This window comes from Amblyomma americanum, chromosome 7 (genome assembly GCF_052857255.1).
Source record: "Amblyomma americanum isolate KBUSLIRL-KWMA chromosome 7, ASM5285725v1, whole genome shotgun sequence".
NCBI classification, from domain to species: Eukaryota; Metazoa; Arthropoda; class Arachnida; order Ixodida; family Ixodidae; genus Amblyomma; species Amblyomma americanum.
In genome coordinates this window covers 90774122-90785862 of record NC_135503.1, presented here as the reverse complement: position 1 = coordinate 90785862, position 11741 = coordinate 90774122, and the positions used below count along the sequence as shown (strand labels likewise).

The 11741-nt window shown below is 47.3% G+C and overlaps 1 protein-coding gene across 1 annotated transcript; it reads left to right on the top strand.

Moving 5' to 3' along the window:
- The first annotated feature begins 1557 nt into the window (after window positions 1–1557).
- Window positions 1558–10179, top strand: LOC144099391 (cuticle protein 16.8-like). The gene is made up of 3 exons (XM_077632642.1): window positions 1558–1779; window positions 6217–6276; window positions 8476–10179. The coding sequence occupies exons 1-3, from the start codon at window positions 1777–1779 to the stop codon at window positions 8740–8742; spliced, it is 330 nt and encodes a 109-aa protein (XP_077488768.1). The 5' UTR covers window positions 1558–1776; the 3' UTR covers window positions 8743–10179.
- The last annotated feature ends 1562 nt before the right edge of the window (window positions 10180–11741 follow it).

The following is an 11741-nucleotide window of genomic DNA, read 5'->3' as shown; positions in this document are numbered from 1 at the left end:
CTGAAATCTCGGATCGGAAACAATGCTTCAAAACATGCGCAATTATAATCCGGTGAAAAACGCTTTTTTTTTTCAGTGCAAGTACAAAACTGCCACTCTGTATACTCTTTGCTCAGAATGGGAAGGCGAGAAGGGAGACAATTATCACCCATTTCTGTGCTTCGTGACCTCCCCCTCCTACTTCTTACCGTGTCCAACTTCGTGGACATCTCCCACAAGGCTCCTCTGGTCGTTTCACCGAGAGTAGATGCCATACAGGCTCTCAGGAACTGAGTAGGATTATCCAGAGGTCCTTGCGCGGTCGCCCTGCGGGGGATGTTAACAGCACTCTCTCGCAGGCTACCTTCGGATGCAGATAACGGGGCAGATGTTTGCGAGATTCGTGCGATTTTCTCAATGACCCGCATAGGTTTACCCCCATTTTTGTTGTAGGAAGCTGGAACCCGGCGCGCAGAAAAATCGTAGCGCCGCATGTCATCGCCCTCATAGCGCCATGAGAATCATCGTGATCGCTTGTGGACCGGGGTCAATGCCGGATTTGCGAGGCGTCCCGGCACGATCACCCCGGTTATCTAAGTGAATGATTTAGCGTTCTTACGCAAGGAACCGCCGGCCGTCTCGGTGCGACACGCCGCCGCGGCGGCATCATCGTCTTCATCGCTCTCACCGCCAATTAACCGGCCGCCTTTTAACCCCCGCCTGGGCCCGGAGAAAGCTGGCCCTGAACGGGGACTGAAGGAAGCGACTGCTTTAACGGGTTCCCGATCTGTAATACAATTGTGCACGCTCGGTGCACTCGCTGGAGGCCTTTCCCAGCCGCCGCGTGATTGAGGCCTGCCAACCCCGGAGGACGCCTTGACCCGACGGATGAGGAGGAAAAAGGGGGGAGAGGAGAAAGAGGAGGGCGGATGCAGCGTCTAACAAGTGGTCCGAGCTGCTTCGTTTACGTGCGCACGCGAGCACTTTCCCCCGCGTTGTTTTCCGCGCGTCGCAGTACGATCGCGGGCTTCTCCGCCGCGCACGCTGGTCCGTGCGTCAGCGGCAGCAGCTGAAGGTGAAGGCCACACCCGCGGCAGCACGCGATGGTGGCCCGCGGGGAAGAAAGCGGCCAACAACGTAGAGTAACGAACGTGTAATTCGGGTCCGCTCTCTCGCCGTATAATGTGTGCTCGTCCCCCGCAGTGCGGTGTAGATGGAGGCCTAAGGGGGAGGCGGTAGCGATGGTTCGACGGCGTGCGTATATGCTAACGCCGAGCATCCTTGAGGCACTGCGCGAGTAAGAGCGGAGCGAATCTCGGCACGAGGGACACCATTACGCTGGGCTCCCTCACTTTTCCCTCCCTGTTCTGCACTCTCACCTCGTGGACGACGCTTTGTGTGCGCTCGCCGCTGCTCCTTCACTGTCCTGGAGGCTTTTAGATCACACGTTGTAAAGAAAGAGGGGAGGAGGTGATTGTGTGTGAGGCAATGACGTCTTCGCGGTCCAACATGGGGGTGGGGGAAAGAGGGGTGGTAGTCTATAGGTAAGGTAAGGCTACCGGGTGACCAGAAGGGGTCGCTGGAAGGGCGGGGGAGGGCACGGAAGGATCGGTGGCGCTCCTTCGGTGTCCGTATAAAGGGCGACCGTCGTCTAGTGCACGGCGTCACTTTGTGCGAGCTCTGTGCGCAGACCAGCGGTCCCGGAAAACTCTTCTCCGTCTCTTCGCCACCGCGCATATCGGTGTACATCGTTCCTGGGTCAGCGTACGAAGCGTTTCTTCGTCGACCGAGAGCAATATGGTGAGCAGACCGACCGCGTCAGCTGGGTGTACGAATGATGCCCATTGATGAGAAGGCACTGATTTCGCTCACGTTAGGACAAATACAGCATACAGCAGTGAGTTTCCCCCTTAGCGCTGCTCGGATCAGGCGCACGTTGTCTTAGTCGCACGCGAGCGATCTGTGTACCACAGTGCTCAATGAAAAAAAAAAAAGGACGGATTTTTTCACCCATTCCGAAATCACTGAACAGCTCAGAAACTGATCTGGGCACAGGGCGCACACAGTGTTGGCAGATGAAAATTGTGTCTAGTTTGCTGTTTCTAGAGCACTCTAGCTCGCTTAGAGGAAAACGGATGTATTGCAGAAAACGCACGGGAGTTAAGTGAAAGTGAATGCGACTCCATGCCCTTGATTTTTAGGCCACATTGATTTGCGCTTTTGGCACAAAGTTGTCTGCTATGTTCAGCCCAAATTAGGACGCGTACCACAGCGGCCTCTATATTTTTCCGAACTTTACCTGCAAAAGAGAGTGTCGCCCGTTAAAATGGCCCTCCGGCGGCAGTTCTCTACAAACCAGCCGTCATTACTAGGATGAAATGAAAGCGCTGGGGGAACTAAACACATCTACGGTGTCGTGCAACATCAGCTGTGCCGTTTGGGCACTACTCACTGGCTCGCCTACTGCTCAATGCTGGCATACGTTAGCAGTGATCATCAATTAAGCCAACTTGATCATATCGCCCCTTCCCTCTCTTTCCGAGCTAATGAAGCGTGTACTCGACTTGAGAAAGAAGGAAAGGTTACTTAAATGCGCGTTTATACAGTACATGGAATCGCAGAGAGAGGCTGGACAGTGAGGCTTTGGGCTCGGTGGTAGTCATGCCGCGTTTACACACACTTAAAACGGTTTGTGCCTACTGATAGCAGGTAGTCAGTACGTTGACAAGACAGCGATGCTTCAAGCTGCTAGGATTCTCTACTTCAGCAGCTTCTTCCTAGATTTCGTTCTAAGTTGTGGTTGAAGCGATACAGGAAGTACGGTGTTTTTGTGAAACAGGTGGAATTTTGTTGTCGTTATCTTGAAATCACCTAAAATGACTTTTAAATCTCAAAATATTGATTAAAAATAAATTATATCAGACGCTGTAGTCCACAATTATTAAGTGCCCTATAACGGCATCGTGTGTTGACTCCGCGGAAAAAATTCGGTTGCTCTAGTGGTTAATGACATCGATTGGATGATTTGGCGTTTGCTTAGGTAAAAGCTCGAGGACCTTAATTAATTGAAGGAAGCCGTGGCTACTTTAAGGCTTCTCGAGCCTAATAGCTAGTATTGCCGCCAGTCTGACAACGTTTCTTCACCCTTTTGCTTTTACTTTATTCTTTATATTTTCATTGACTTCTACTTCTCGCTTTAGATCAGTAAGTGGCATATGAAAGGCAAAATGGCTTAGATTTTCAATAAGAGATTTGTTTTGTTTCAAGAAATCTAGAAAGGCAAACATAGCTGCCCAGCGGGATTATTTTCCCCTCTCTGCAAGGACACACCACGTCCCGAATGGCGCTGTCAACCTGACGACAAGCGTTGGCACGTCGTTAAATGCTTCAGTACTGCCCCTTAGAAACCACTGTTATTAACACCAGATCAAATGCTATCGCACCGAAGGCGGTGCGAAGCATGAAATTGACATTATTTTACAATTGAAGACACTTAAGCTCCGCCTTAAAGTTATGACGCGGTAGCGTAGTGAATTAGGCTTTCCATTCTGAACAGTTGGACATCTTTGAACGCATTTTTATTTTTTTTTTCATTTGTGTCAATTAACTAATTTAACAATTACACACTCTAAATTTTCTTAATCACCATCATCTAGTGTTGGCTTTTCATTCCGAGCATTTTGACAACTTTTAACCCTCTTTTTGCATTTTTATTTTTCATTTCTTTTTAATCAATTAATTACAATCACATCATTAACTCATCATTGCCATGTCACGACTTTATTTTTTACGCAGCCCCCGATTATTTCCGACACGACGGTGCCGACTACAACTACGCCGACGGCTTTTGAAACGAACGAGAGGCTATTGCGTAAACAGGCGAAAGAAGCCGTTTGTTTGCGCCAATTTTTATTTGTTCCCCACAAGGCATAGAAAGCATTTTTAATACAGTCATTATAAAACTTATATATCGCCCTAAAAGAATGGCCGTGCTTAAATAGAAGGGCTACAACACGACAAGAAATACTCGCTCGAAACAGTTAAAAACACTTAACAGCAAATTATTACGATTCTCGCTTACATAAGCATTCGTATAGGGAACTGCATGGTGGCGCAGAATATACTGAAACATAAAGGCGCCTATAAATGCTCTATGCACCATAATCAAGTTGCCCCCTGTGTGGCAGAGAGCGGATTGGTGCACAGCAGAGAGTTGAGAATTGCATGAATAACTCGCTTCCACTTTATTTAGTTTTCGTATTTGCGTGCTGATTTTTCAAGCAAGCGACCACTTCGTAATTTGTTGCGTAATTAACTACGATGTCGTTACGGAGGACACGGTTTTGAGCCAACATTAGTAGACGTCGCGCTCTGTTCCAGCAAGCTTTTAGGGCTTTCGAAGGTAAGGTGTTTTTGCCGCTCCGGCTCATGCCATAAATTCGACGCGTTCGACATTCCATTCCATTTTGGTCCCGGTTACGCGCATCGTGGACAATTGTTGCCATCACGGAACAAAATTAAGCGTGAGCGAGTATAAAAAAAAACTGCAGATAACGCGTTCTGCCAATTCGTTCCTTTAATCGCTGATGGGCAGAAATATAAGCAGAAAAACTTAAGACAAAAATTTCTGAGGCCTGATCATTTGTTAGCTCTCTCAGTGGCAGCTGTTTGAAGAGTATAACCAAATAATGTGAAACCAGTGGTGCTGCGCCGTCGATGCAGTTCGTCTTTGTACGACAGCGTTCTCCATGCAACTTCAGTGACTAGGTGCTCATCACAACAGGAGAGCGTCTATTAAAAGAGTATCGACGTTTGGCTGTGAACAGATATGCGAGGAAACTTAAGCGATCTCCGCATCATAAGACAAGGTTACACGTACTAACAGCTCCAAACCGCTATCTTCACAAATTGATTACGGTACAATGATGACTGAATATACGTTACCAACAATACTCAGTAATTATGATGCCCCCCCCCCCCCCCCCCCCTAAAAAAAAAAGATGTACTGCTACCACACAAAACTATCTCAGAACTGATCATCATCTCGAGCATTTTTGGACAAATATTTTGAATATGGTATATTGTAAGGTACTGTTATGGAAATATTAAAGTCGGTGGTTCATTCCTCTGATATGTGGGCAAAATGTTTCCTTTAAAGTTTTTGCATCGCTTCCATAGAGAAGTTAAGACTGCTATAGAAAACCATTGGGAACGTTTTGGACGATAGCAAAAATAGCAAGAATATGCAGGCCTGTTCATGGGAGATCTGTGGATATATGGATTGTTATAGTAAAATCTTACAATATATGAAAAAATTGCGTTTATAAACTCTTTCCTGCTCAAAAATGCTTCTGTCCAGAATTGTTGGGTATGAAAGATTGTCCGCCAATCCCACTACACAAAGTATTGGTGTTTTATGTGAAATTTTTTTGTCTAGTTCCCGCATTTCGGACGACGTATTTCTTTTCCTCTCTTTATTTTGCCCGTTTATTTTTTTCACCCCAAATAATCAAGCAAGTTTTTGTATTTGTGTCAAACGTATTGGGTGACCGGAGCTCAGTCAGGCCTCAGTGAAGCGCCTTTTTCTTCAGACTCTCTTTTTCGTTGAACTTTGCATGCCAAAATGAAATCGATTGATTGACTGATGAAATATGACGCGAAGAAGGTACTTGAAAAGTGAACAGCAAAAGGTCTGAGTTGAAGGAGCCTGTGTCATAGAGGAGTTGATTTTCACTTCTAGGGCGCGAAGACCACCAGTTTTGGAGCCTCATTTCCTCTCCAGCTACTAACATATTTTTGTGTTCGCGTTTCAGTTGTCCTTTTTATTTGCGACTGACGGTGCTTGCAGTGAAGCTGAGAAGATGCGACTCATGTGTACGGTAATGCATGGGCAGCGGGTGCGCGATGATTTCCGAGAGGGCGTGAACAATGTGCGCGTCGCGGTGTGAAGAAGTCGACTTCTGATCGCAATTGTTGGCTTTACGGACAGGGATAATGTGCATATAGCTGCATGCGGAAGCGTAGGGGTCTGGCATGCACCCAAGGCAGGGTCCAGCCGCTGTGCGACTCGACAGAACTCTGGGGCCAAGTGCGGTTAGGGCTCTGTTATTCGCACTACTAACGTTCTTTAGAGATGGATGCTATGTTTTTGGTACCGGTGACCACGTAAACATTCAAAAGGTTTGTTTGCCCTTGGAGCGGTCCTACACAGACCTAACGTTGATGTGTATCTTTCAGGGGCCAGTCGTCAAGGTGTTTCTTCTAGCTGTCCTGGCGGTGGCATACGCCCAGCAGCCGGTAAGACAAGTCATGCCCTGATTTGACCAATGCAAGTGGCGAATGCGGAGTTGCAACCCGTGGTTGCATATGATTTCACTGCTATAAAGATTGTTGCTGAACAATGCCATACGTGACATTGCCTTGCTGAATCACTCAGGAGGTGAACTGCAAATCTTGATCAATGAGTTAGACTGGCAGAGCAGAACGATGGGTCTAAAAATTAACATGCAGAAAACCAAGGTAATGTTCAACAGCCTAGCAAGGGCACAACAGTTCACAATTGGCAGCGAGAGCCTGGAAGTAGTGACGGAATACGTCTACTTAGGGCAGGTAGTGACAGCTGATCCGGATCATGAGAGGGAGATAACTAGAAGGATAAGAATGGGGTGGAGCGCATATGGCAAGTTCTCGCAGATAATGAGCGGCAGTTTACCAATTTCCCTCAAGAGAAAAGTGTACAACAGCTTTATCTTACCGGTACTCACCTACGGGGCAGAAACGTGGAGGCTAACGAAAAGAGTTCAGCTTAAGTTAAGGACAACACAGCGAGCCATGCAATGAAAAATGATAGGTGTAACGTTAAGAGACCGGAAGCGGGCAGAGTGGGTGAGGGAACAAACACGGGTTGATGACATCCTAGTCGAAATCAAGAGAAAGAAATGGGCTTGGGCAGGGCATGTAATGCGAAGGCAAGATAACCGCTGGTCCTTAAGGGTAACGGAATGGATTCCAAGAGAAAGTAAGTGCAGCAAGGGGCAGCAGAAGGTTAGGTGGGCGGATGAGATTAAGAAGTTTGCAGGCAAAGGGTGGATGCTGCTGGCAAAGGACAGGGTTAATTGGAGAGACATGGGAGAGGCCTTTTCCCTGCAGTGGGTGTAGTAAGGCTGATGATGATGATGAACTTGTCAGTACGCGTGGTAAGGCAGCAGACAAAACCGCGTACTGAACGATTCGATGCAGAGAAATTGCATTCCGACAAAACTAACAAAGCATGCATTTTTATTGGATATGCTCTGGTTTATGCTGTAGTTCACGAAGTTGAAAAATATACCTGGCTCCACGAAACAATTAAAAAAAAGCTGCATTAACCTGGGCATCTGTCACAAATTTAACTTCTGGCGCCACTTAGACGCAAATTATGCAGTTTTTAAAAGCAGTCGTTGTTCTTCAGGACTCCATACTGGATAGGGAAGAGCGTCGTGGAGCCGAACCTGGTAACCCACTTTCACGTCTATGTGACGGCGGGCAAACATATAAGGATTCCCGAGTGGCTGAAAAATGCTGGTCGTGGTCCTTCGGATTTGAAGGACCTATGACATACAAGAAATTATGGCCTCACTCTTGAGCTTCAAGTGCACATGAATGGTTTCTTAAGTGCTTCCAAAGATGGTTATCACGAACACTCTGGCGAAAGCTATGACGGCCAGCATACGTGTCCGCTTTGCCTCACTCTGTGGTTTGAAGAATTACATTCCAGTGCCTGGCCGGGTTCACATCGACTTCGCAACGTATATACAGAGTACGCAGGCGTTCGTGAACCCTGGGCGATTTGAAGCACTTGAAATTTGGTGACTGCGATATCTATTTAGTCCTGACGGGTTTCAATATAAAAAAAAGCAACGAGAATGATACTATTGCAGACAAGCACACCGAAGGCATAATTGTCCGAACATACAACTATTGATGTTACGGTCGTTATTCAGGGTGGAAAAATGCATGGTGTTAATTTGTGCTCACTTAATGTGTTGGCATTTTGTGTGCAAGAACACACCTCCCGCTTCGTTCTCACTTCCGATGCCTGCTACACCGCTGGTAAAATTTTATTTTATCCGCACAGAAAATGAGACGCAATGCACAACATTGCTGGCCGTCAACTTATATCCTCTCTCACACCCCATCAGAAAAGTGTAGGGAGTCTTGTGGCTTACACTTCAGGAAACGTGCCCCCCAAAGAGCGAAGCGCAAGGAAACTTTGCTGTGTTCAACACAGCACAGGAATTGGATGCCGAGTCGTGTGCTGTAGTCAAAAGACGGATGGTGTCGGCAGATATCGAAGCTCGAAAGAAAAATCTCTGCATATGCTTGACGTTCTGTCCCTTTTACCAACATGAAAAAGAAAAAGAAAGAAGAAAACATTTCTAGGCCTAAACTTCGTGGCATAAGGTGAGCCAGCTGTAGATATGCGGTGCAAAGTCTTTGCCTCATCCTTTTCCACAGGACGACAGCGGCCCGCCGGAGCCCTACGAGTTCAAGTATAATGTACAGGACGAGGAAGGCAACACGCAGATGCACGAGCAGTCCAGCGACGGCTCGGGCACCGTCCGGGGAACGTACGGTTACACGGACAAGGACGGCCTGTTCCGCATCGTCGAGTACGTCGCCGACGCCAACGGTTACCGCGCCATGATCAAGACCAACGAGCCAGGAACCAAAACAGGGGGCTCGGCCGACGCACCCGTAGAGTCCTCCGCCCCTGACCAATAAGCGCGTCGTTTTGTGCTAAATCACGATCAGCGGTAGTCCGTGAAGCCTGTTCCGTCTCTACGGTTGCTAAGCTCTTCTATGGGGTTCAGGGTTTCGGGACGCCGTCCCGACTGGTGACGCTGACTCTTCTCGATAAGTCTTTCGCAAGCCTCACAATCCTTTTGCTGGGCTGCACTAGCGGAAGGCGGTGTTCTATTGAGACTCGTTTGTCTGAAGGGCGGTGTGCCAGTGCGTACGGCATGCATGCTCTGCATAATAAAAAACGGCCCGCACAGACCTTCGTGACTGGAGAGACTGACAGGCTGTCGACTTGTTCAGGCCACTTTTGGTTCATATTTGTTTAGCGTGCTTTGCATCGTTGGACGATATTGTGAGGCCGACGTAGTGGAGGGCTGCTCTTTTCGCGTTGAATTATTCTTAATATGCCGAGTGGACGTTGTGGCTTCGTGCCCAGCGTTGCTGGACTGAACACGGTTGGTAGCTGCCCCATAGAGTACAAAGCAGCCTAAAGAAGCAGGCGAGGTTTCTGTTAAAGTTTTTGTCGCAGGAAATTAGTGATGCGTACTTTTTATTATTAGCTGAGGCAACAAAGCGTGCTTAACGCGGAGTGTCAAACTTTCAAAAAGTAGGCTGTTTTTTTATGAACAATGCAAATTTTCCGGACCTTGGTAGGCGTCGTTCAACAGCACAGACAAAAGATAATAAACATTATTCTTCAATAATTTTCACAGAAAAAGTTAAAAGTGTCAAAACTTTAATATTTATGCCGGCCTTTCAGTAGGAACTGCACGCGGCTAACAAGAGAGACCACCATGTGATATAAGAAAGCGTGTAAAGGCTGCTGACTGCAGCGCCTATGTTCGTTTTCCGTTTTATTCGTCGTGCGCTTCGAAGCGTGCTTTCTACTGCCGCAAGCAACTAACCGGGACAGAGTGCGAGCTTTGTAGCTTTTTGTGTGTGTGGTACGTGTGCTTCCGTCGTCTATGTAGTTACCTGCAAGCGAGATTTATTTATTTATTAGCGCTTCTGTGATGTCAATGTGGCGCTTACGCACCTGTGATGAGCATGCCCTACCCAGGGGCACTTGTTTCTATACGGGTTTTTCTCTTGTTTTCGCGCGCTGGTTCTCGCGTTCGTGCTATGTGGCAAAGGGGTTTATGTGGGCACTCACTCCGTTGCATTGTGGAGTCTTGAGTGGGATATACCTGGCGCATTCTGTATTCGTGGTGTTTCCTTGCTTATGGTTTCATTCAGAATAAAGCAGCTGTAGCTTGGCAGTAGCGCCTCGAATAGGTGCCCACTGTTTAACCTTAGGTTCCCTTTTTCATCCTCTGCGTTTTTGTTGCGGATGATGGTCTTTAATATGCAAAAGTGCTTTTGGTCTGTCGACGTCATGGTTTGCCTTTTGAAGCGTCCAATAAAGAGTTTTGGTATGACCATGTTTCCTTTCTTTCTGTTTGACCAATGTTCGCTCTAATTATGTCCCCGTAGAGCAATCGCTTCATCAAATACAACCAAATGCACAGAGCGACCAGCATCAAATGAAATGACCGCCATGCTTAAAGAACAGCAAACATGCAGTGGTAGTTCGGCTTTACCTAATAAGGAAGGCAGCCGAAACTGAAACGTTCAGTCAGTGCTTCAAACTTGACACTAAAATCCTAGCACATACGTCGTTTCCTTAGTGGGCTCGCTGTTTGACCGTCATGACAACGACAGCACAAACCAATATAGCACAGTGTTTGCGACACATAACGCTACGTCCCATGCTGAAAGGAGTATCTTACCTATGCTCTGTGGTGAGGAAGAGAAACGAAAGAAACTTAGGTTACTTTTTGTCTAGCATGAGGTCAGCATGTCGGCTCAGCTCAGACACAAAGGAACTGGAAGCGGTTGTCAAGAATAAAATTTATTGAACAACTTAGTTCGATGTGGTCTACTGACCGCCCTTAGAGCATGAGGACCCACTGCCCTCGTCACCGGACGTGTCGGTGGCGTTGGTGGCGGAGGGTTGGGTAGCTTATTGATATTTTACACACCTTTGTTCGACACGTATGGACAGTTAATTGAAGTTTTCACAAGGAGGCGAGGAGCGGCCACGTTTTATCTGGGGCCTTATTGGTGGTAAACACAGCTCCACTCAAGAAAAAGGAAAAAAAAGACGAAGTCAAGTTGGAATAGTGGTTGTCTATAGGACTCCAACAGAGGACGACGACTACAACAACAACAACAACAACGGGATCAGAGCAGCAAGTGCTAGTGGCGGAACGTGCGGTGCACACCGAGGACGACAAAACTCAGAGGTTTCGTGCTGAGCATGGCGATAAAGACGGATCGGCTGGTTTATTCTCCCCAACGGGCCACTGTTGCTGGATTAGCAAAGTATACTGAGGGGCCTATTAGTCAGGCAATGTTCGAACGAAGAACGTAGCGTTGGGACAGCACATAGAAAAGGCAAGGACTCGTCCTGTAGTGCCCGTCCTGTCCTCGCATTTTCTAAGCTACATTCTTCATTCAAACTGTCGCTAGGGCCAACAACCAGCGGGCACTGGATGAACACTTTGGATATCGAACATCGCTCGAAGTGGCAGCCACCTTCATACTTACTTCTTCCGGTTATGTCTGTTTTCTTTGCGATCACAAAAACACATAAGAGTAATGGGAAAATTTACAAAGTAGTAACGAGTATTCGCTGCTGTGTCGAGATTGGAATAGTATGTCGACGAAGCCTATAGGCAGCGTAGCGAGAATATGATAGCAGAATTCGGCACGTCAGCGAATCTCAAGGGAACGGCAGATAAGAGAATGAGCAAAAAGGAGCTATGAAGCAGGCATATGAAAGGGTAGCAGCGATGATCTTGTGGTTCGTTTGTGTGTATGACATGTAGTGTGAAGTAACTAAACCGTCAGTTTAGGCAGGAGCGCGAAAAACTCTAGACGCAACTCACTGTATTACATGCGTACCACTTTGGGCAACGCCTTGTTCGGCCTTAGTTTTA